General features: G+C 41.9%; 1 protein-coding gene across 12 annotated transcripts in view; it reads left to right on the plus strand.

The window, feature by feature from the left end:
- ST3GAL3 (ST3 beta-galactoside alpha-2,3-sialyltransferase 3) overlaps positions 1–25,945 on the plus strand; it is a 167,602-nt gene that overhangs the window by 100,094 nt on the left and 41,563 nt on the right. For all 12 annotated transcript variants that reach the window (XR_008841038.1, XM_056496999.1, XM_056497002.1 and 9 more), the window contains 3 exons: positions 10,707–10,770; positions 18,323–18,418; positions 21,181–21,367. Coding sequence is in view for 11 of the 12 variants with exons in the window: in XM_056496999.1 (XP_056352974.1) it covers positions 10,707–10,770; positions 18,323–18,418; positions 21,181–21,367 (347 nt within the window). In the remaining variant the exon portion in view is untranslated. The remainder of the gene's footprint in view (positions 1–10,706; positions 10,771–18,322; positions 18,419–21,180; positions 21,368–25,945) is intronic.

Below are 25,945 nucleotides of genomic sequence, written 5' to 3' on the forward strand. Positions count from 1 at the left end.
TGCATCAGTCTTTTCTGGCTGACCCATGGGATGCATTTGGGCTCTGACTGACTGACTGGGTGATGGGATCAGCACCTCATTAGGGCTTTCAGTCAGGGCAATCTAATGATATCCAAACAAATGATCCAGACAGGCAGCGTGGAGCTCAGTCACGTGCTGGTGCAAGGTGAAGACTCTCAGAGCTGGGATGTGCCTGGGAAATGGAGTAGTCAGGGTGGCTGGGAAAGTGTAGAGAGATGTGGCTGTGTTGAAGCAGACACAGGAGCTCTGCTCTGTGTGTTAGGCAGCCCTCGACACTCCCAGCTGGGATTTCCGACCTGCATCACGCTGGGAAAGGTGGTTGGTGTTTAGAGACACTGATGGCAGCTGAGATGGTAATGGGAACACCTTACTTTGGTGAATATCACCTGCTGCTTTTAAATCACTGTGATTTATTCCAAGGGCAAAATGACCTTTTGTTTGTTTGGGTCTTTTTGGGTTTGCGTTTTCTGTATCACAGCTTCAGGACTGAGCTCACTTTCAGTAATGCTGCATGTTCCAAAGGACTTCTAGAAACTAATCTGTGGTGGTTTGAAAGTGCTGCAGTTATGAAATCAAGGGATTCTTAGCAGCTTGGAAGCTGATCCACCATTTTCTCTTGTTAAAGTTTCTGTTCTGACCTAAGTTTTGCTTTGCTTTGCCTCTGATAAAAAGGTGAACAAAGTCCTTTTTTATCTATCACTTTGTGTTTACTGGTCCAAGAAAGGACAGTTCCAAGATTGCAAGAATGAGTCCTGCAATATTTAGGGGAAAGCAGCTTTTAAAGAGTATTGTCTACTGCACTGCATTCATTTGGAATAACACATCTCTATAAATTACATGTGAAAGAATAGAAATGGATCAGAAATTTTCAGGGCAGGACTACTGCTCTTTAAAGGGTATCATATCAAGGAGAAGGCAGTATGCTGATCATTTTGACACAGTCCATCAGAGATTTTCATTTTCTTCCATGAAAATCTGATTGTAAAGACAGTTCTCCTATCTCCAGATCCATAAAAGTACTCAGTACAACATAGAAAGTTTAACAGTGTTTCTTTGTGAAAGATTTCTTGCTTCTTCACTCCAGTGGTTATTCTCTGATTTGGCCATTAGCCCAGGCAAGGAGGTTTTATGGACAAAGTGCTCCATTCTTGGCAAGAACATTTGTGTGTAGAAGCCCTCAAGGCGAATATGGTCCTGAATATGAAAGTTTTTAAACTTTCCCTGAATGCTGCTGGTTGTGAAATGGACCTGTTGCAGTAGGAATACTGCACATCCTGTGTCAGATAGGAAACTGCTGCTATTGTCAGTAAATAGCCTTAGTGAAGTTGCATGCCATGAGAGAGGCACAGAGTAAGCAGGTGGCAGCCCTGCTGCTCCGTGAGCAGGGCTTTCTGAGATGAGGTGTGGTATGAAGTCTTGTGCAAACTCTCTCTGAGCAGTGGTTCTGAGAGTCATCAACTAGGTATTGAAAATAGATGGAGAGGAGCTTAAGAGCAGCTGTTGTACCTTTTTCTTAACCTGTCTTAAATGGGAAGAGCTTTAGTATATGTTGTAGTTGTTGGTTCTGTTCACCAAAGATCTGGACCAAGGATTGGTCCTAATTACTTGATCACAGTGCCCAGCAACCTGGGACAAAAGCAGAGGTGAGAGATGTCAGGAGTGTTGGAGCTGATCCAGCAGGTTAAAGATGTTGTTGCATTCATCACAGATGTCTGTAGCTCTTGTGGAAACTCTGGCTTCCTCTGTGTGCAGAGAATTGGGGAAATAATAGGTATGAAGGGGTGTCATCATGTTTTGACACCATAAGTGGTCACTACCAGTATCTAGTTTGGCCATTCATGTAACAGTGGCTCTAGGTTCTGCCCTGTGACTTCTGCAGCTGGCTGTGAACCTATGAGATTATATTTCAGAATCTGGATCAAGATTTTCTAAATGAGGAATGGCCACGTTGACAGGCCGGTGTCATGTTTGACCGCACTTACTTTTAAAAACTGAGATTTTCTGCCACACCAAACTTGTTGTCTCCTACTGTGGGATTTGACAGAATCTGGAAACAGGATGGGCCACTCTAAGTGTTTGGAAACGATGACTCTGTCTCTATTAATAAATAAAGTGGTTGTCCTGTGGTCGTGAACGCTGTTGAGCTCATTGTTCAAACAGATTAACTCCCTGCCCCCCTCAAAAATAGAGTGGCTGTGTCCAGGCTTCCTATCATGAAAGGTCACTGGCCTGTATTAGCCTGTGAATGCGTGAGAATTGTAGAGGAGGATGTTTGTTGGCCCTGGCGCTCACATCTGGGACTATGCTAACACTTTAATAGTATGGACTGGAGCAGGACCTGCGGGCCCATGCCCTGCTGCCAGTTTGTTTACTGGTGTGTTTATAGCCAAAGTGAGGAATGATGGAATTGGTCAACTTTCAGAGTTGTCAAGAAGATCAAACTGTAACAAGATGTTGGAACTCTAAATGTTTCAAATGTCAAGAGTTCCTGTAGGGGACAGCCCCAGCTGCCCAGCACCCTCCTGTGTCCCAGACTATTGTTTTGGCATTAACTAGGATGTTAGAGTGCCTCCCATGTTTCACCATTTGCAAGGATACAATTTGCTTGTAGGAATTCTTTCCCAGCACCCACCAAGTCTGTTGCAACTTTTTTCAGTGAAGAGCAGGGAGACTGCAGCAATCTTGGGCTCTTAAACAAGTCACATGGAGGGTTTTTTTTTTAAATATAAATTGAAATTTCTGCTTTTGGATTTGCACCTTTTCTAGCAGTGCTTGTATCAGTGTAATTATGGAGGTATGAATACACCCATGCTATCCACATAGCTGCTGAGATGCTCTAGCATGTGCACTGCTCTCAGGGTTAAATTTGCCAATGAATAAGCAATGGAAAAATTGTTTATAGTGTAAGATTATTAATCCCAGAGGGCCTCCTCCCCAAATTTACCTCTGTAGCTAAAGCAAAAGGAAAGAGTTATTTGGAGAAGGGCAACAAACAAGACTGGAGAAATACCTGACTATTAATAGAATTTCTCAGTACATGTGGTTTGAAGAATATAAAAGGCTTTCATAAGAAAGAGTAGCTAGTATCTGGCATCCTCTCTGTGTAATGAGGACGGGAGAGTTGCTGCAGATTTTTCTTGAACTTAAGTGAAAACATATGGCACAGCATACACTAAAAAACTAAACAGACATTATCAATGCAATATCTCTTCCATGCATTTAGTCAGTAATTGTGTCACTGCTTAGCAGTAATTATAGGTCTTCTTGCCCCTTTGTTCCTGCTCAGTTGTTTTGAGCAGAGTGGTTGCTTTGTTGGCCCTGAATCAGTTTGTCTCTGAAGGTGATAGTTATTTCTTAGGGAGTGATTCTGTTGTCACCATCTCAGAATTTCCCTCCCATCAAGACACTAGGAAGCAATTTCTTCTCTGTGGTGGTAAGAGAATATTAAGAACATGTTTGAAATGTTACAGTTTTATCAGATGTAATATGAACTACTGGCCAGGAGACTTTGTATTTTCAGTTGGTACTGGAGGGATGTCTGGAACTGGTGACAAAGGAATTAAGTCTTAGTCCAGACCACCAATGCTAATGGATGTATTGTGCAATGATTAACTGTTCTTGTACTTGGTTTTATTTGGATGTTTTCTTTTGTGTCAGGGCTCCTGGGAAAAGCCATGGTTCAGTGCTGCTCAGCAGTTGTTCAGTAGTCTCATGGGGCAGAGGTCATTCATCTCCAGTGAAAATGTTGAGTTTTCAGGCCTGCAAAAGTTGGCATATCACAATGTTATTGGGAGAAAATCTCCTCTCTTTTCATGCATGCTTTTTTCTTACATAGCTTTTTCTTTTACACTGACTTTCTTGGCATGAGCAATACTTAATCTCTGAGAAAACATATTCAGTTGGACATGACAATTAAAATTTACAGCTGATTCAAGAAAAAAAAATTAAAAAAGTAGGTCTTTTCTATCCTAATCTTGCTCTTTGTAGAGACTGAAGTAGCACTTCCAGACACCTTGGCTACATTTGACTAGGTCTGAAAGCGGCATTCTATGCTTTAATTCTCCAACCTTTTCCTCATTTTGTTACTGGTACTGTGTTGTACAGATGATTTTCCTACTATAAGCATTCTTTCATTCTTCAGGTCTTACTCCTCTAACAAAAGAGCAGAAGCACAACCATGTATAGCCATTAGTTCTGTTCAGAGTAGGTATTAACGAGATTGTTGTTTCTTCCTGAGCTGGAGGCACATTTCTGAGCTAGATTCCACTAGAATTTTGCATTTGACCAAAATTGGTAATAGCTTCCATTATCACGTGGGAATATAGATATAAAAATGTTGATGTTTCCCCAGGGAATTTAGCTGATTTTATAGCCTAAAGAAATGAAATGAGTGGTTTGAAGGGGAAAAAAAGTTGAACATTTCAGAAGAGGTAGAGGGTTAACTTTTCATTACGGAATGAAACTTCTAAAGGGAAATTATGTTGTGAATTTTGAAGTTAAATCCCTTCTCATTCTTGAGCTCTCATGATATAAGTGCAACAGTACAGTTCCTTATTTCAGTAAAAACTCACACTTTGCTGTTGAGTGTACCTAAAGAATAGTCTGTGCCCAGCTCACTGAGAAGGGAGATGCAAACTCTAAGTTTGCAGTTAATTGGATGACTCCATACTGGAGTTCTTCACAGAAGTCTTGGATTACAATGGAAACATGGATATAACATTATTCTTCTCTTCTACCTCCTTAACAGAAGAGCAGATCTTCTCTGACTGTTGTGTTTTGAAGTGCCATTTATTAATGCTTCTGCAAGGGTCAGAAGAATTAGGAATCACTGTAGTAGTTACTGAGTTTTTTGGCCTTGAAGATATTGCCTCAGCACCTGTGAAGGGTCATCAAAAATGTAGAGCCCTCTATAACAACTGTATTTATTTTCCTGCTTGTCTTTAACCAGCACACTGTGAATCTTTCAAGGACTGTTTCTATTTGGCATGAATTTGCCTCTTTCTACAGACTTTATTGCTTCCTGTGCATTGAACTTGAGTTTAGATTAAAATTGTTAATGCATGGTTATTGCAAAATGTTTTTGTATAATTGTTTTTTAAATTAATGTTCCAACTTTTCAAGCCCTGGGATTATGTTGGGAACTAAGCTTGTATTCTAAAAAACAAACTCTTGGTTGTGAAGAAAAGCTTGGGAAAAAAAAATCCCCAAAGGCTCCAAAACGACCATGTAAATGAAGCGTCCAAATGTTATGTATTTTATTTATATCTTGTTATAAAAAAAGGCCTTAAGGGTTTTAATGGAGCTTACATTTAATGCATGCCAGGTTCTTCTAAAATTGCTAGGGAGGATACCATGCACATTCAGTCTTTTTTTTGTTGTTTTGTGTCTAGGCAACAGTATATGCCTCTTGTCTTGATGCTGTTAAAAATCATCAATGGAGATCTTGTGAGGAGTGGCAGTTTTAAGCCCTGTTGTTAGTGAAGTGTATCTCCAGTAAAACACCAAAATCTAATATAGCTAGTGGGCTGAAGAAACCACTGTCCTGTATTTACACACGAATTTTGATCTGGGGACAGACTCCTCAGTTTGTAGTTAGCTGGTTTTGAGAGCCAGTTCACATGTTTGCAATGTGCTGCTAAATGCTGGAATTCTTCATCGTTGCTTTCTTCTGCATTGACCTCCTAAAGTTAGCTGATCAATAATAAAAAGAAGTGTTGCAGGGAATTTCAGACACATTGTAATACCTGTGGTAACCATTGGATTCCCAGCTTCACAAAGGTACAGATAATGTTCAATGTCTACAGCTGGACATGGTGTTTCTGGAAGAGAGAGTAGAACATGTGGTGAGACTTGGGTCCATGGGCTCATGCTGGGCACCAGGGTGGCAAATCACAGAATGAGTCACATTGGAAGGGACCACACTGGATCATCTAATCCAGCCTTCCTGCCCAAGCAGGGTCATCTCAAATCACTTTGCACAGGATTGTGTCCAGATGGTTCTGGGATATCCCCAATGAGGGAGATCCCATACCCCCTCTGGACAGCCTCTCCCAGTGCTTGGTCACCTGCACATTAAAGAAGTTTTTTCTCATATTCAGGGGGAACTTCCTGGGAATCAGTTTCTGTCTGTTTCCTCTTGTATCATTGCTTGGCACCACTGAGCTGAACCTGGTCCATGCTCTGACACCCCCTTCAGAGACTGACAGATATTGATTATGTCCTTTTTCAGTCTTCTCTTTTCATCTCTGAACAGGCCCAGCTCCCTCAGCATTTCCTCATAAGGGAGATGCTCCAGTGTCTTCATCATCTGTGTTGCCCTTCACTGGACTTGGTCCAGGAGCTCTGTATTTTCAGTCCTGAGGAGCCCAGAACTGGGCACAGCACTCCAGATGCAGCCTCACTAGGATCAAGTAGAGTGGAAGAATCACCTCCCTTGACCTGCTGTAAAGATCATTCCTCAAAAGATGTAAAAACTTTTCTGTTAAAGGTCACTCCTCAGCTCCCATATGGAGCAAGACCTTAAGGTAAAAAAAATGCTGAAGGAGATCTTTTATACAGAGCTGAACTTTTGGGTAGTGTATTGAAAAAAAGTGTATGCACTGGCTTGTGCTAGGAACTTGTTTGTAAATACTGTGATTTGTTTAATCCATAGCATTGGTAGTGTTTAGTTTACTCTCCCCACAAAGCTGACACACACGTGGCATTCTGTTATCATGGGACAGGGACCCATGTGCAGAGTCTCCTGGCAGACTTTACAGAATGACAGTCAACCTCACTTGAGTCAGTCTGTTCCCAAAAGCTGGAGCTGATGCCCAGGACCCTGCAGAAGTGCTGGCTGGAGATGTGGCAGCTGGGTGACCACCTGTGGAGATGGGCACTGGCCACAGCTCCCAGGGCAGGCACAGCCCTGCAGCAGCTGCTCCCTGACCCTGAGGCAGGGTATTCACACACTGCTGGCAGCAGGACCATGTGGGTTTTGAGGAAGGTAGCTGGTGTACACAACTTGAAAAATTACAGCCTCTTCTCTTGGCCACTTGAGAGTGCACAGACATCCCAATTTGCCTACTTTCAGGGCAGGCAGAAGGTAGACTCTGCAAGATGCCTGCAGTAAGCCCTGTTGCCTGGAATGGCCTCCCATCTTTTTTTGGTGATACAAGCAAGAAGTTTCTGCATTAGAAACAACAATTTTAAGTGTTGTTGACATTTACAGTGAAGGTCTCCTCCATTCCTTCACATAAATAACAGAGAAAAAGGCTAGAATTGAGACTTAGGCTGATTCTCACTGTGTGGTCACTGTCTGCCTAATTTCTAACTATTTAGTTTTTCCAAATGTCTGAAAATTCCAGGGTCAACCTGAAGTCAATATGTACTTGTGTTCAGAGAAATCATGCAGTACTGAGCTGGCTTTTGAATCTTCTGATGTTATAAGGCAAAGTTGATAGAATACGTCAAGATGACTTAGGATTCTTAGATAAATGTAGTCAACTCCTCCTCTAGATGGGAGAAAAATGTATGGAGGCTTCTTGCTTTGTTTTTATAGTAAGAGTGCATGCATAGTGGTTGATAGATGAATGGGTTAAATAATCTCCCACTCTCCCCAATGATCTAAATTCTCCATGACAAAAAATAAATAAACAGGCTATGACTTCAGCAAACTGCAGTAGATTGCTTGCCCTGCTGATGTGTGTTCATTTAGACAGCTTGGCCTTTCTTTTTCCTTGTAAAATTTCTTTCAGTCCTTGCCTTCCAGGTAGTGGCTGTGCCCAAATCCTGTTACTTGAACCAGAAAGGAATTTTTCTTCATAGTATTTGTTACATGTACTTGCACCCATTATTTTCATTCAGTACATAAGTGTATAAGGCAGACTGTCCTCATCATCCCTTCTGCTTCCTACCCTGGAGAGAGCATGTCTCAATTGATTTTATATAATGCACCTGCTTTCCTGGTAGCAAATTTTCTTTAATCACAGCCTGGAGGCGAGCCCTGCTTTGTGTCCTGCAGGTCACTGATATCTGTGATTGTAGTCTTTGCAGTGGTGATTTCAAGTGATCCTCCACCTTGCCCCAGCTGTATTAAAAAATCCTGCTGGTGGCTTCTTATTGTTTCTTACTGTTTTGTGTTCTTGTGCAAGGTTGCAGATCAGCCACAGCAGCATCTGTAGATCCTTCAAACCCTTCCCCAGGAAAATACAGAAAATACAGTAACTCCTTCTGGAGGAGGTCTTGTCTTTCCATTCTAGTGCCAGCATCAAGGTGCAGGTGCCGACCTTAGAACAGTGGAGTAGAGCTCCAGCTCAACCAGAGAGATCTAGTGCCTGTCCCCTGCCTCAGCCATTAGCTTTTCCTGGCTTGTAGCTGCTGCTCCTGGATTCCAAAAAGAGGGCTAGACCAGATGAACTTGGTGCCACCTTCATTCCTGCTGTGGGTGAACACTTGACAGTGCAGTACTTTGTCCTTTATTGAGCTTCATTCAGCAGTTTTGAATAGTAACACTGAGATTGTGTAACTTCCAAACTTTTTGGATGTCATGTGTTGTTGGACTGTGGGGTCTGCTGAACAGCTGTCTCCTATTTGTCCATTCATAATCTGTACTGAATGCTCGATATTGTTGTTTTGGTTTAGTTTGGGAAGCACCTCCATTCCAAATGCTGCCAAATTCCCTCCTAGTTATATTTCATTACTGAGCATTCACTAAGTAGGCATTGCTAATTATGTGGCAAGATGAGTAAACCAGAATAATTTCAGTGTATCACTCAACTGCATTCTTTTAATGTTCTTTCTAAAATAGTCCATCAGATGTCTCCAAGTAGTGCAGGGTGTAGCTTGTGGGTGGTAGAGCAAACCTGGCATAACAATAGCTTGGTAGATGGGAGGTTGCAGCCCTTGACATGCAATCCTTTGATCTCTTCTCTGAGAATGTGGGAAAACAACATCAGTAAAGTATGCTCTCCAGCAAAAGCCAAGGTGTGAAGCAGGCCAAGGAGAGGATTGTGGCAGGATGCCATTAGAGGTCACAGCAACCTACTGCTGTTAAGGCAGATTTAGGAGAATAGCATTCCTGTTGGAGGGGAAGCCTGCTGCCTATGCATCAGAAGGAATTCTTCAGATGAAGGAAAATTAAACACCACTATTTTGTTATCAAAGTTGTGTTACCCTTATAAATTGCCTCGTCCCTTACTCCACTCCAAACTATGATCTGAAAGTAATCACACTCCCCAGCTTGTAATGATTGGCAGGTGCTGTCAGTTCTGCCATGTCAAAAACGTTTGTCCTGTTGCTGCTGAGGAAGGATGCAGTGGAGAAGAACAGAATTCTTTATGTGAAAGGGTCTCCCCTAACTGTGCTGATTGCAGTAATTAGTGTCTGTCAGGAAAGCTGTTCAAGTTTGAGGTGAAAAATCACTTGTTGTCAGTTTTCTTAATGTTTCTGTACCAGTCTTTTGTAAAGAAATAAGACTTATTTGTTCATTTTGACTTGTGTTTCCTAAGAACTTTTGAACTAGTTGACTGATGTATTTAAGTATATTAGAGTTATTTGCAGTCTCCCAAGCAAAGATGGAAGGGGATTAATTGTTTACAATCTTTTCCAGTATAAATGAAGCTCAGAGAAGCCATATTCAAAATTGCAAAGGGAAGTGACTGACTGTCCATATGGATATAGGAGGATTCTGAGCTCAGGGAATAGAAATCATTGCAGGTTACCAGATGCAAAGAAGCCATATCTGACATATGAAATCCCTGATTTGAAAACAGTTAAATAGTAGCAGAGAATTTCAGGGAAATATATCTGTTTGCCTTGGTCTTGTTCTCCTCTTAAGCATCTGCTTAAGACCACAATTCGAATCAGGATTTGGAGGCAGAAGGACTTTTTGTCGAACAGAGTACAGGCATTCTGAAGTTACTGGTACATTTTTAAATACAAACTAGTCAGAGCCTTACTGCTTCTTGGCCCTGGTTGGGCCATGGTAAAGAAGTTTGGACCACCCTAGGGAAGAGAGGACAAATGACAAAATCTAGAAGGAAGCAGACTCCAAAGTTTCCATAGCCGATAGAATTATTTATATGTAATCGTTGTGCTTTTGCAATTTAATGCATTTAATTTGTATGTGTGCCTATGCTTGCATTACTTACATCATGTGCAGCATTCACAGGGTATCAGTGCAATTGTGTTTCCGTGGGCATTTCTTTATGCAATTATGATGCTTTAATTGAAGAAAGACAGACTGAGGAACCTAAACTGAAAGTAACCTGCAGAATAAAAAGCATCTGTTTTAACCCGGTTCTGTTCCTGCATCCAGTTCACCATCAGCTACATAAAAGCTTTTCTGAAGGCAAGCAGTGACAGTGATGCTGGTCTTTTCATGTCTGAAGTGTTTGTGAAAGTGCCATCTCAGGGCAGTGGATATGAAATCACTGCTATGAAATGTACAGTGCTTGTTCCCTGTGACACTCTCCGTGCAAGGCAATTACACACTGCATCAGAATTTGGCACTTAACATGTCTTTACAGGCTCTGTGTGTGAAGGTCATTGTCCAGAGAAAATAGGAATATTCAACTTAGTGTTCATTCCTAATGAGAGCCTTTCAGTTCCTTCAAGTAACTGCTTCAGATGCTTTACACCACATTGTTTCTCATTGCCATTAGAAGTGAGAACTTTTTCCTAATGTCTTCTTCCTTTCTCCCCAGATAATCTGATCAAAGCCATCCTGTCAGCAACCAAAGATTATCGTCTAACTCCAGCTCTTGACAGGTAAGAGGAGACCTTCAGAAGGAGTAGAAGTGATTCTTTTCCATATGTCCTAAATAAATTTTGTTAGACGTTTTTTGCCAGAAATTATTGCCAATGCATTTGGATGTGGGTGAGTAAATCAGGAGCTGAAAACTGAATCCTCTTTATAGTAAATCTGTAGACTCTGGAGACCTCTGTTAAGTCAAACATAAGTAGAAAAAAGCATTTATCTTTTGACTATTTCCTAATCGTTTGTTTCATATGTTGTTACAAGACATCCTCTTGCCCCATTTTCAAGTAAGTAAATAGCAGGTTTTCAATAAACACTTTGCTCTTTTCCAGCCTTTCTGACAAAGCAACAGGATCACAAGAAACTTTAGAAGGAAAGAAGGAACTGGTGTATTTCAACAATGTTTTTCACTAATACCTCACTCTCAAAGTAGGAATGTCTGGTTGTGTTGGCCAAGCCTGTGCTAGGATGAACAGGATACCAGTCTCCTGAGTCCTGTGGTATTTGCATTGATGCCTTTAGAAGAAGCTGCTTTAATTCTTCAGATTTGTTGTAGAGGTTGTTTCTGAAACTCAGTGACATGTTTACTATCAGCTTCCCAATGATAGTCCTTCAGTCCTTCCTGTCCTTGCTTTTCTGCCATTCCTCCCATTTGTCCTGCAGGTTTGGTTTAGTGCCACTTCCTGGATCAGGGGTAGTTTTTTTCAGAAGCTGTCAGAGGTTTTTACTCTGGGACACGAGCTCTTTTTGAAGTCCTGGTAATACTTCTTTCCAGTGGTGCTTGACCCAGGCTGACAATGCAGTTCCTGCTTTCCAAACACATGGGTTTTACTTCCTGGCCCAGCTCCCCTTCTGCCCACTTTTCATGACAAAATTCTTAAGCTTTTCCAGCCTTTCTGTAGGTCTCCACATCTCTCGTACTGATTGTAGAGCTTGCCTGCTGCAGTTGGGAGTTACTCTCTGTGTGAAAGCCTATTCTTAGTCTTGCACAGTCTATGTGTTAATTTATGTTTCTTTGAAGTTTGCCTTGCCTCAGTGCCAGATAGGCTTAGCCTTCAGACTTTGGATTAATTTGAGAAATTATGTCCAGAAGGTAAAACCATTTTACAAATTACCTTCTTAGAGATTTTGCACACAACTGAGTCTCATCCATCTGGGGTTTATCTCAGTTCTGGTTGGAGAGTTAAGATTTTAATCTGTTGAAAAATCCACATATAGACTCTTTCAGAAGGTTGTTCATGTGAAATTAGTGTTAATGACAGAGGGCAGGTGGAAGATTCTTGCAGTGAAGGTTAATGTAATTGTGACCCTTGCTGCTCACCTCTTTTGTGAGAAGTAGAATGTTTCAGGCTTTTTTAACACTCAGGCCCTATGAAATGTATGTAAAATCCCTGAGATACCAAGTGCAAATGAGACCTCAGGAACAGGCTAGACATTTATTTCTGTAATATTGTAGTAAGGTGGTTTGGTGGTGTATAAACATGCAGATATCTGGGGAAGTACTGTTTCCTTGGGAATTGTGATAAATCCATATCAGTGGATGTTGGTTGTGTAGTACATATACATCACAGTCAAAGACCTCCCAAAGCCCTTCCAAGTGAGCAGGTCTTAGGAAGGGTAAAAAAAGAAGTGTGTGTGAGAGAAAAGGACTCAAGAAGGCTTGTGATAGCAAGCTGCAAAGTGAGAGTCTAAAGGAGGAGATGGATGGAGTTGCAACAGAGGAGTTACTAGGAGAAGGAGCTTGGGAGCTGCAGGAGGTGTTAAGGCTGCCATAGTGCTGCTCTGGTAAAGCAGCTTAGTGAGTAGGGCACGGGTGAAGACTTGGGTATCATTCCAGAAATGTTCTTCAGCTGTGGTCATCACTGTATTCCAGTGCTGGCAGCAATGGGTATCTGACATTTTGGATTCTTAGAAAGTTGGTGAAGACTGGTGGAGGAAGGTTAGCTCCTTTCTCATCTTGTTTCAAGCTCCAAGCAGATCCTAACAGTTCCTCCCCATGGCAGCACCATTGTGCCAGGGCAGAACCTTGAGTTTAGCTACTCCCTTCCTGCTCACTGGTCAAGGAGAAAGTCCAGACCTCTGCCCTTAGCTCAACACCTTGAAGCAACTGGAGAAAGCCTGACTTAGAGGACCTTGAAAGGTCCCTTGCAACCCAAATAATTCTCAGTTCTATGATAAAGGACTGAGAAAAAATGTCTTGTTGTGGAAGAATTGTTGGGCTTGGGAGATCTTGTGAACCCCCCACTTTTAGACTCTCAGAAGTCTAGTGGGCTGATTCTAGAAGCAGGGAAAAGCCTCCAGGTTCACCCTCTTTTCAGAATGGAGTTACACCAACATTTTCCCTGTTGGCAAAACCAGTCTCAGAAGCCATATTTGCTACTGCTGCTGCCCTTCTCCTTGTGCTGCTGCTATTGTTTGAAAAGGGACTTTAAAGTGGATCAGTGAGATTATTCCAGTTTACGAGTTTTTCTCTCAACCCAGGTCATTCCAGTGACTTCACCTCCAGAGCTCCCCTCCCACTGAAGAGTTGTGTGGGCACAGAGCTGAGATGGCAGCAGGAGAGGCAGAGGCTGGGATGGGTGGGGAGGGTAAGCACTGCCCAGCCCATTGGAATAAGTGTTCATGCAACTATACACTGAAGGCAGCTTTCCCAGGGGAAGGGTGGGAGAGGCAGGAAAGGTGAGGTCAGACAGTGCGTGAGAGCATAGGAAGGAAGGAGAGGATTAGGGTTGTGTGGTGCAGGATCTCTGCACCAAGCCTTTGGTCTTGTTCCTACTCAAGCTTCTCCATTTCTGCCCTCCTTCACAAAGCTGGTCCTTCAGAAGTTGCAGCCACTTGTCTCTCATAAGCCCTGGAAATTAACTCATTTGTTTGGTTATTCCTGTGCTAAAGGGCGTCCTGATGCACCTTTCCTGACACAATGTACTGACATGGTGCTGAAATGAGGCAAACGTGATCCTTCCAGGTATGCGTGCACTTTTCATCATCCCACAGCAGCTCTGCCAACTCACTCCAGCTAATCCCTCCCTTGTGTTCTAACTAGCAGCAGCTGGAGGGCATGTGAACAAAGGCTGTGGTTCACACCTGTAACACTGTGTACATGGTGCCCTGCTTGCCTCATAAATCCTTATTCAGCCCCGTTGTGTTGAATAGTAACCTGCTCCTGCTGCAGGCACGGGGTAGGTAAAGTGCAGTGATGTTCAGGAGAGTACTTACAACTCACTCTGAGCTTGTCTGGAAAGGTTTGGAGGTTCAGGGGACTTTCTCTAGAACCACTGAACTCTTCCTTCTGAGTTGGCATGTCTTTCTCCCTAACACAGATGTCAGTGGGTCTCATCTTTGAAGCTTCTTGCCCTCCATTGGCTTTTCCAGGCCTGCTTACGTTGCTGACATTTTCATTGCTTGATTTAGTGGTTCCTCCAATGGCTTGTCCCTCATTCTGCTAATGGATCAGGGCTTGGTTTATAATTCCACAGCCCATCTGCTGGCTGGACGTCAGTGGATTTTTGGTTACATCTTTGTAGTGGTGACATGTAAATTTCCTATGAAAAGACATAAATATAAAAACCTAACTGACTCTTTTGTATTGCCTCCAGCTAGTAATGAAAGAAAACTGAGAGTTTGAGCTTATAACTATCACAATCTTTACTAATGCATATATTACCTAAAGAAGTCTGATAGAACAAAAGAGTTGTTTGTGTCCCTCTGGTTCAGGTTGATAGCACCCATTTGAGTAACAGCAGCCAAATCAAATATGTTAAGCTTCCTTAAGCACCAGCTACTTTAAAGATGTATTTTTTAATTTTTCTGTTATATCTTTCCTCAAAGCCTTCAGATCCAAACTTGCATAAAGAAAGGCTTTGTGGTTTTTCTCCCCCGACAAATCCCTAAAGGACTTTGATAAGAGAGAAGAGGAAATAGGAATTGCTACAACACATACATGTGTTTACAGTTCTGTATTGTTCAAGAAAATCCTGCTTTTCGTGTAGATGAGCTGAACCTTGGAGTATCTGTGTCAAGAGTCTGTACATCTGGCTGCAGCTCCCAGCTTAGGGATTTAGGGAGTATCTGCTGTGGGAAGTCCATGGCCATCTTTCATACCACCCTGGTAGCAAACTGAAACATGGGCTGTGTCTGATGTGTTCAGTCCTTGAGCTCTTCTGGAAAAGAAATAGGGCTTTGACATACTGTGTAAACAAGCACAAAGGTGTTTGCACACTTCTTTGTGGAGAAACAATTGAGCTGTAACTGATGCTGCTTGCACTGTGTATTTCTTCACCCAGAAACTTGCCTGGAGCCAGCAATGACTGTGCAGGTTTCCCATGCTCAGGCACAATCAGTAGACAGAGTACATTTGAAAGAAATTTAAGCTGTTAGAAGATCAAAGATGAGACCTTAGGGTCAGAAAGTTACTAATGAAAAATCTTATCTGCAGACTTAAGGAAAAAGGAAAATGCATTTAAATATGTCAGAACCACAAGGGTAGAAGAGTGGTTCAGACATGAAGCTAGGCAAAAGTGATTAACCTATCAATTACAATGAGTAAAGGCAGAACCATTCAGTTATTTGTTTAATTTTTAGGGGTAAAGATAGAAAGATGTCTTATTTTACAGCAACAATTAAATACTTTTTGATTTTTTTATTAGTAGCTACAAGGATAATAAATGACAATTATATATCTTTTAAAGTCAGTAAGTACTGAAGAGTGTTTAAAGAGTTAAATAAAGAATTGTTTTTGTTATTACTGTTTGCTTTTTAGCCCTTCTTGCATAGAACAGCAAATGTGCTGTTCCTGGAGAAATATGGTAGCTGTAAGTTGATTAGTCTGGTTTTGCAGGAAAAATCCTGCAGAGAACAGAGCCAGGATGGCAGCATAGCTAATGTAATGTTACTTTGGGTTTGTGGAAATAAAATCTTGCCATGTAGAAGATATATATTTTAGATGAACTAGAAGCTTGAATGATAAAGGTAAACTTTTAGAGATATACATTAGTTATTTGTCTCAGTCCATTATGTTCTGATTCTATACTATACAATTTAGAGGTATCTTTTTTAGGAATAGGACATTTTGCACAGCTTTAAAAAGTTATTGTCAGAGCTGAGAATTAATCCTTTAGTGATTAGTGTAACCATGCTGACAGGTGTTCACAGGGACTAAAACCCATCTGGAGTAAATATGAAATTCCACTAGGAAAATTTGCCAGAACCAAAGACTGGAAAGTAACAAGCAGGAGGGCCAAGTCAGTCTTGACTATTTTGTTGCATCCTTCACTGGAGCCAAATCAAAAATCAGGCATCACAGAGGTAACAATGCAGCTCATGTTGACAAGATGAGGGTTATGTTCTACAAACCAATGACTGTTAGAGGGGGATTGGAATGTTGTAAGTAAAACCTCTATGTAAAAGACATTCTGCCTTGAGCAGCATTACCTCTGCATGCTGGTCTTCCAGAATCAGTACTTTGGAGATCTGGGGAGAAGCTGAGAATTTTCCAGGGAGGTTCTGCATGTGTGACTCAAGACCTAGAAGAGCTGGCATACTGTGCGAGATGTGATGAGATGTCACTCCAGTTTGTATGGTCAATAGAAGATTAGGAGTGGGGTTTGATCAGTCTATGAGTCCTGTGTGGGATCAGGGCCATGAAAGCTGCTGGAACAGCTTTGGCTGGTGGAACTGGTTCTTTTATCACATGTGGAGCAGCTCATGCTCACCAGTCTGTCCTGTGAGAGGCAAATGTTTATACACAGTGCTTTCTCAGTAAGGGGATCTCATGCAGATGTGGAAGGGACTACTGACAGTAGATGGTGCTTTAATTTAGCAGAAAAGTGAAGAAAACATTTAAGTGGTTTGAGGTTGAAACAAACAGATCTATATTCAGAATTGGTAAGAACATCCTAACAGTAAGTGGGAAGAGGATAGAGTGGAATGCCTGGAGCTTGCAGCCTTTGGATTTCAGCACAGTATTTTTCAAAACAGAAAATTCAAAAGAAGCCATAGCTGAGAGACAGCTGAGTAGAGAAGGTGCAGTCAGCACCCAGCAGTCTTGTTTAGAGGGTCAAACATTCCTGTCATAATCATCAAAAGAGTGTATTTCCTTCTGAAATATCACTTGGCCAGAACTGTTCTATGTCTCTTTCTCCCTCCTGCAGCACCTTTCCCTTTAAGGTTTTGACAAAGCTGTTACCATGTTTGTCACTCATTTTGATGTACTTGGGGCTGACCCTCCCTTCCTTCTTTGTCAATATACTGCTTGAACCAGAGCTTGTGTCTGATTTCTCCTTGTTGCCAGAACTGGGTTTTTTGTGTTTTTTTGCTATGCTATCATCTATAAAATTCTTTCTCTATTGTGATTTGGTTATCACAAACACACACGCTTCTTCAGCCCTTGGGGACACTGGGCTAATATGTCCATTTGCATGAGGAAGTTTTTTCTTTTGGAAAGGCTCAGATCTGCAGTGGAACTTTATCTGGTCAGGGTAAGCTGTTCCTGAGCATTTCTTGGTGCTGTTAATTCTGCACGTGTCTCCAGCCAGCAACTCTGTCAGCAGAGTGACCTTCAGTGGTTTAGCTGAGTCTTTTGAGTGCACTCCAGCCCTGCACTGCAAAAAGGGTCCCCACATAAGCATGGCTTTCCTCATGCTGGTTCTTTAGACCTTTCACAGAGAGGACAGCCTAGAAGCAGCCAGTTGACAGTGCCTGGGACTAGGAAGGCAGCCTAGTCCAGGGATCTGCTCCAAACAACTGATTGCCTTGGACCCTTTCCGAAAAAGGCTCTGCAGACACGTATTCCTTCAGTGAACTACCAGAGATGGAGGCACATTGCCAGAAGAGCCAGCTGCATTTGGGATTAGATGGCTGGAAAGAAGTCCTTTCTCTGTCTTCAAAACAAAATCGCTTTTTAACATCTGCTGCAGAGAGTTCTCGTGACTCGAGGTTCCACGAGAAACTGTTCTCTCCCTTCTCTTTCCTGTTTCTTTGTTAATTAAGGTTATTTTCCTTCCCTTTCCTCACCTATTGTGTCTCCATATATGTTTTCTACTTGACAGGCATGGGGGGGTGTCTTTTCTTCTCTTGGTTTAATGTTTTTCTGTCTCTTGAAGTCTCACAATAACAGCAGCAATTTTGCTCTCAGCAAGGTGAGCACACCCCAGATAACCTGGCAAGATCTGCCTGCACTCATAAAACTGCTTGGAGAGAAGACTTCCTCACTAAGCCTTTGGTTTATTGTTATTTAAGTGCTGAATGAATTATGAGATGGTTCAAGTAAACAGATGGGTTTGATTCAAGCCCATCATAGCAGGGGTGTGGGGGGAGAGGATCTGCTTGTCCTGACAGCTCATCTCATTAGGCCACACGTGGTGCGAGGTGTTGAAAGCAGTTTATCACGTGTACTGCCCGGGCATGGCGAGGGGAGCTGGGGATCAAGTGTATCTCTGTCCCCCTCTTACTTCTTAATGTTTACAGAGGTTTCCTGTAGTTCTCAGATGCATGCAGACTAAATATGTGCTCTTTGTGTGCTTGAAGTTCTGTTACAAAAATCACTTCTCTCTGTTTCTTCCACAGTCTCAGCTGCCGGCGATGTATTATTGTGGGAAATGGTGGAGTACTTGCAAACAAGTCATTGGGGTTAAAAATTGATGACTATGATGTTGTTGTCCGGTGAGTCTTTGGCATTACAGTTCTTGTCACATATTCAGTTTCTGTATCAATTCACTTGCTATATTTTAACCTCTGCTAGTGACAGTATCCCTTTGTATGGAAGCATTTACTTACAGGAAGGATAAAAATAGAGATGAGCCTAAAAAGATTTGTTATAAATGATGATCACATCAAAGGGTAAAGGCATTCCTCAAGCTTTCTGTTTTCCACAGCTTCTCGGGGATGTGGTCTCTTGTATGATATCACTTGAACCTTCCATTCATAGTCCTTTCTAAAAGCTGCTGCTTTTGTGATGCCCTTAGGTGGTGAAGCAGTAATTCACACTGTTGGATCTGCTCCCAGATATATCCCTATGGTAGCTCAGGAGAGTATTATTGGTCATACACATGTTGCATTCCCCAGGAACTGCCTCACAGTTAGGATGGGCAGGACTAAGAATGGTGTAGCATGGGGTTTTAGGAAGCTGGGAGGGTCTATGAGAGTGGACCCAGCAGTGACTAAACTGTAAGTGTGCCCTAGAAACTGGCAATCCTTTGGCTCTGTGTCACTGCAGATGACAATGCTGCATAAGGCAGCAGAAGCAGACTGGTGGGAGTGCAAAGGACCACAGTCAGAGTTAGAGCTTCTTGCTTTTGCTGAGGACCTGGATCGTCGCCATCTCAGAATGCTTGAAAAACGTGCTGATATGTGAAATCACAGGTCTAGTCATACCTCTTAGTAATAAATCTGTCAAGTCAAGGAGGTGTTCTGGGTGACTGGAGATTAACAAACATAATACCTATACTAATGGAGAGTGAGAGAGTGTGTGTAGGAGGGAGGGAGGGAGGATGTGCTCTAGGGAGCTACAGACCCATTAGTCTGACTTGAAAAAACAAAAGCAGAGCTTTCCTTTAGGTTTTGAGTCATGAGTTACAAAATATTATGAAGGTAAATAATAAAAGTGGGATAAACTGCAATGTAAGTTTATAAGATTGGTTTAGCATAGCCTATGTTCTTTTTTTTTCTTAAATAACTGATTTAATAAAATGAAATGTGTCTGATATAATCTCTCTCAATTTTGATCATCTTTATGACATCATGGCAAATATCAAATTCTTAGCTAAAGGTAGAAGAAAGAAAGGGATTAATAAAAGAATTTAAGGCAGGTATTATTTAGCATGGTCTCTATTCTCTTCCAGGTGTAAGGAAAGAATAGGACATACAGAGAGAAATAAATATCCTGTAGCTCTGGACAAAAAAACAAGAAGATCCCTTTCAGTCTTGGGTTCCTGTGAATGGTTCCCTGCTTCTCCATCAGTATGCTGGACAGAGGGATGGCTGTTCAGAACAGGACAAAATTTTTACAGCCCTTCTCACAGTTCATCCCACTGTCAGTTGTTAACAAAGAGCTCTTACTCCTCGTCATAGTCGGATGACTTGTAGTTATTTCAGCTGAATTAAAATGGAGTTTGTAGCCTTTCCTTGGGCTCAGATTGTTCAAAAATAGCAAAAGAACAGTTTCAATCCATCTGGACTAAGCCACCCACTAAGATTTACATCAGAAAGGCCACTATTTAATTTCCAAAGGAAAAGTTCAACTTTTTCTCTCCACATCAGTAAATCTATGTCAGTTTGCAAGCTGAGAGGATAAGAGGGCAGCTGAGCACCTGTGCTGTTGGTGGGATGGATAAAGGAGAAAGAAGTCAACTGTAAAGGTTAAATGAAGCCAGGTGCTTGGATATGTATCCAACCGCTTGCTTTATTCCTGTGGAAGCTGGGGAAGTCCCATGTATTATAACATCCTTTTTCATCCTTTGAAGGATGGTATTTGGGACCTAGGGAGTGAATTTTAAATAAAAAACTGTGGTACATTTGTGGACAAAGGAATGATCCAGCAATATGTGGAGTTCTTTGATGTCTCATGTGTTACCATGTGAGGATTGCTAATTGCAGCAAGAAATTTTGTTCTTTGCAGTGAAGGTAGTCCAATTCAGCTTTGTCTAAAAAAGTTCTAAAAGAGCTTGGAGTGAGATACTGTTTTTCTTTAACTAGACATTATCAGATTTCAGTACAGATGTTATTCCCAGCTGTCACACTATTTACCTGGCAGGACTTCTTGCACCAGTCAGTCATCAGTGCTCTGAAATGCCTCCTTAGAATAGACTGCAGATTAGGCAAAAATGAATGTGTATCAGAAATTCCTGGTTAGAACCAGATAGGGATTCACCTGATGGTGATACTTGAGTGGTATCTGAAAGGATCTTTATGGTGCCAAGGTTAGGAGTTGATATCTCCATATGTAATCAGTGAACATAGACAGAAGAACACTCTGAAACTTCTTTTTTGTTTAAACTGATGAGGAGCTGCATCATCTCTTTCAGCACAGCTTTGAAGAACTCAACTAATGCATCACAGGAGCAAAAAGCCATTAAAATATTAATGTTTAGTTTGTTACTCTAAATTTGCAAGGATAATATTTTTCACTTTTCTTCTCCAAAGCCTCCAACCTATTTAAATCACAGGAGTTGATATGTAGGAATGGTTTGCTTTATATTCAATGATAGAATTTATGTAGCTTCTAATTAAGCTGTTGTCACTTGGTACAAACCTCCATAAATGTTTGTGATGAAGAACTGGGAGAATTAACATTTGCTTCTGTAGCAGCAGCTACAGGGAGCTCTTGCCCAGCAGTGATTGCTGTGTCATCCAGCACACAGGAGGGTAAGTGGGGATCTGAGTGTGAGTAGGAATCTGTGACATTGTCTTCTCTGCTTGCTCTGCAGGCTGAACTCAGCTCCAGTGAAGGGCTTTGAAAAAGATGTGGGTGGCAAGACAACACTCCGGATCACATACCCTGAAGGTGCAATCCAGAAAATGGAGCAGTATGAGAAGGATTCCCTGTTTGTCCTGGCAGGATTCAAATGGCAGGATTTCAAGTGGCTGAAATACATTGTTTACAAGGAGAAAGTGGTAAGAATGCTGTCAGCTGGCACTGTGAAGGTCACCTAATTAGTAACAATGGGCAGACATCATATCAGCATCATATCTGCCACATTTTGGTCTGAGGAGAGTTCCACTGTCCTGCTGCACTTAAGTGAAGACTTTCTCTGCCTACATGGACTTCAGCTTTAATTAAATATGTTTTATAAAGACATCTCTCTGTAATCTGTGTTGCATCACAGGTGAGGCTTGCTGTTCTAGATTGTTAGTGTGTACTACGAACAATTAAATTAAATTTTAGTCATCTTAAAGAGTATTTAAAAGGACCAGCTTTTGCACGGATTTTATAGACTCTCAGGATTTAAGAGCAGAGGAAGGAAAAGAGCAATGAGAACGGGAAGAAATGGGAGTTTGGGGACAAGATGTGATGTCACAGAAAGGCAGGAGACAGCATCAGCACAACTTGCTGGAAAGGCTACAGTCAGAATTAATGTGACCTCCTGAATAGCACAGGGCATTATATTTTCCTCAGTCACTGAGATTCATGATTTGTGTTTGGTTAAAGTATCATCCAGAACAAAGTGTCATTTTAAAACACTGAAGTGGTGGATACACTGCTTCCCCCATGTAAAAATTTCACCCCATCATTTGCATGAGTGCCCTTCTGAAGCACCATGGACCTGTTAATAGTCAGAGTTGCTCTCTTTAACTTACCTACCCAAAATGGAATCAGGTTGTGATCAATGACTTCTCATTCAGTGGATGGCTCTTCTGTCAGGAAATCTCAAATAAATAATGGATATAGTTCTTGTTTTGCTAATCTTATATATCTGTTTTCAAATGTTGTTTAATGACTTCTCAACAAATAAGAAGACAAATGGATTAGCATTCAGGAGATGGCATATTATATCAAGTGCGTAGAGACAGAGAGGAGGTTGGCAGTTCACCACATACAGAATTAAACAGTCTGGGAATATAATTGTGTATGGTTGTTACAGAGAGGGCCTTAAGGGCTCATACTTTGCTCTTGTCTAACACTGGCACCAACTTGCAATTATTTTCTTGCTACCAGACAGATGAAGTTACCTGTCAGCCTGTGGGCAAGCACAAGTGGGCTTTCGTAACATGAATAATTGAGTTAAAAGTCATTTTCTTTGCTTTATGTCAGGCTCTTGTTCCTCATTCAGGGAAAGGGAAAGTCCTGGCTCTGTCAGTGCCCTGTAATTCAAATGCAATTGCAGGGACTTCTAGTGTTTAGCTTGAAGCTGAATCCAAGGGATGGGTTGGTTTACTTCAAAGCAAATTGAATTTCCACTTGATGCTTGCAGTCAAGTCATCATCACTGAATTCTTGGGTGATATCCACTGCTCTTGGAAAGATGCAGAAATAGTTGTTAAAACCTCCTAGACTGGGGAGAGTGGTTCAGTTCTCTTAACTGAATGCTTCAATGCCCAGCTTGGCAGAGAGCAGAAAGAACTTGAGCATTGTGTTCTTGTGATTGGCTCCTGATCCTTCAGTTCTTCAGAATAAACACCCTGAGGTTTTTTCAGTTCTTTTAGGTGATGTTTTCTAGATCTCTTAATCCCTGTTGCTCTTTTGAATGCTTGTAGTTAATTCATCTTTTTCTTAAAGTGCCCAGAAATGTACAGACTACAACAAAAAGGAGGAGCAAATAGATAATTCATTAACCTCACAGTTCTCATTCTTTGTGCATCCACTGTTTCAATGGCCTTTTCCACAATGGCATGGAACTGAAGGTGAGTGTTGGGTTCCTGCAGACTCCAGGTCTCAGAAAAATTGGAGAGCAGCCACTTCCTCTGCTCCACACCCTGTGCTTGTGCCATTGGCTCCTCGTGCCAAAGAGCAGCACTGTGCACTTGTCCCTACTGATCCTTTCTTCCAGAACACTCCTCCACTTTGCCAAGTTCCTTTGGCAGAGCTTCCCAGCATACCTGCCATTCTTTCCAGATTCACGTCCTCTGCAATTTAATAAACTTCTTTAAATAAACTAAAAAAATAACTTTTTACTTCATCATCCAGGTTGATAATGAAAACACTAAACAATGTTGGTTCCTAGGCAGACCCCCAAAGTATTAACATCCGTCCATTCCTAGAGTGAGCTCACTGAGCCTCCTGGATAGTTTTTTGGCCACATCTGAGCTTGTATCACAGTTGTACCATCAATAATGTTTTTGACATGTTTGTGAAAGTGATCTGTCAGAAGCTTTGCTGAATTCCAGTTCATGTCTTGCTTCTCCCCTATGATAATTTTTTTGTCTGTGTGAAGAATTTTTTTTTTAATGATTCACTCTTGACAAATCCACCTAGGTTCTACTCAGTCTGGTTTTTTTTTTCAATAATTACAAATAATTAATCCTGCTATTCTGGGAATTGAAATCATAATTCAAGTCTCTTCCCTTTTTTTCCATATTAAGGCTAGGCACTACTTTTGTCCATTTTCAATCCTTTGACCTCCTACCTGTTCTACACAAGTTCCCAAAGGGAATCAATGCAAGTTCTTGAGGCTGCTGAGCCAGTTCATTGAGTACTTTAGGATGCAACCCAGGTGACTGGAAAACATCTGTCTTGTGCTCTCTTGTGCTCTAGTCTAATTTCTGTCTACTTGAGGCTGAAGTCTTGCTGTCACTGGCTTTAGCTGCAAGCAGGTGGCTCATACAGCTGCTTTTTCTAGAGGAAACCAGTGCAGAAAGTGCTGTCCCTTAGATAGGAATGACCCACTGGAGGAGTAGCAGTGCTATGGGAACAGCACACAGGCATCTGTTTGTGCTGGTAGTGGGTGTTGGTATTTACATCAGTCTGTGGTAAGTTCAAAATAACAAATGCCTGCCCAGTGCTCTCTGTGTGTCAAGAGTTTGTTTCTCTCTCTGCTGGTATTCTGGAAAAAGGGGGAGTTTCTTCCTTTCCTGGATTTATCTAGAGGCACTTGCATGGCCTGAGAGCTCTGTGTGCCACTGCTGCTTATTCCTTATCTCTCATGTCCATCTGCAAGACTTCATCCCTATTGAAAACCAGTGGTTACAGTCAGGAGTCTGACCTCAGGATGGAGAAAAGGAAAATGGAAGCTTTCTGCTAAAGAACACAACTACTGTGGAGGTTGACACATTTCTCAAAAAAATGGGCTGATCTCTGCACTCTGATGTTCCTTTGTCTGTGGCTGTTGATGGAAACTGTGTCCTTGGTACAGTCACAGGTGGGTAATGAGACCTTCTGAATTCCTTCAGGCGCCTGGAGCAGCTTGGACCTGATGGACCACGGATTCCAGGCCAGGTACTGGGATCCTTGCTTAGTCCTCTCTTGAGTAAGTGAAATCAAAGGGAGCTAATCTGAAAAAGAGTAAATGAAAGGCAAGTGGCTATTTATTGCTGGGTCAGTGGTCAGATAAGCTTATTCTCCCTGCAGCTGAGAGGGATTTGCTCTGTGTTGTGTTAGTCTTTTGGCAGCACTTGCATACTGAGGAAGAGATAGTGCAGTGTAGAGAGGAGGATTTTCAGGAGATGTTATAAAGGAAAAGAATCAGTGTGATGCAAAAGCAGCAGCGGAACAGTGGAGCAGGGGATTTTAAGTGTTACATACAGTCTGGTGCAACAGTCTCCTGGATATCTGTGTGATGCCTTCTACATCCAGAAACAAGAGCAGTGGAATATAGACCTAAGGAAATGTAAAAGCTCAACTGCTTTTTGTTTCGCACTAAACCAGAAATATCTGGAAGCAAGTGAAAACTTGAGAGAAAGTATCAATCAAGAAAAAGGACAGGTTTGGCTAATATTCACTGTCAGCAGCAAAACAAAGGTAATCTCCATCACAGAGTTCTGGCTGAGCTGGCACTCTAGGTTGAAGTCCTGTAGGAAGTTAGAGCAGAGTATATCACCAGAGAATGTAGACTTGCCTTTAAGAAGGGGAAGAGTGAATGAATCTGAGTGGCTAAAATGCTGGGAACCTGATTTCAGTCATTTGACAAGCATTAGAATAAATTAAAGGACAAAATCATTGCACTGGTTGCAGCTAAAACAGTATGGGATGAAGAAAGGTGTCATGGTTAGCAGAGGGGAGTATTGCACCATGCTGACCTAATAAGTCAGTGTACAAGTGGAAAGGAAATGGGTTGGAGTCCCAGAGCCTGCAGTTCCATGAACTCATGGCTGTTGCAGGAGGGTCACAGATGGGAGCTGTTGTGCATCTGTGGTGACTGGTCTGGCAGTGCTGACTTGGAATCATTGCTGTAAGGGCCTGTGACACTTCCAGACACCCTTTGCTGGTGGAACATGCTGCCAGTGCATCCCCAGAGGGATGCACTTTCTCCTGGACAATTTTTGCCAAGAGACCTTTTATATGTTGTGATTCACCCCACTGCTTCCCACTGCTTGTACCCTCCTGCATCTGCCTGGGTCTCTCAGTGACAGAAACTGTTTCTGAATACACCCAGAGGAATTGCAGAGGGATAGAGTCTTGGTCATACATTGCTCTTCTTAAAATAATGGTCAAAAGCTGAAAGTTTCTCTAGTGCATGGAGAGTAGATGCTTCCTGAAACAACTGGAATTTACAAGCTCCAGATATGCAAAGCAGCCATCTCAGCCTGGTACTGAGGC

This window comes from Oenanthe melanoleuca, chromosome 8 (assembly GCF_029582105.1).
Source record: "Oenanthe melanoleuca isolate GR-GAL-2019-014 chromosome 8, OMel1.0, whole genome shotgun sequence".
Taxonomy (NCBI): Eukaryota; Metazoa; Chordata; class Aves; order Passeriformes; family Muscicapidae; genus Oenanthe; species Oenanthe melanoleuca.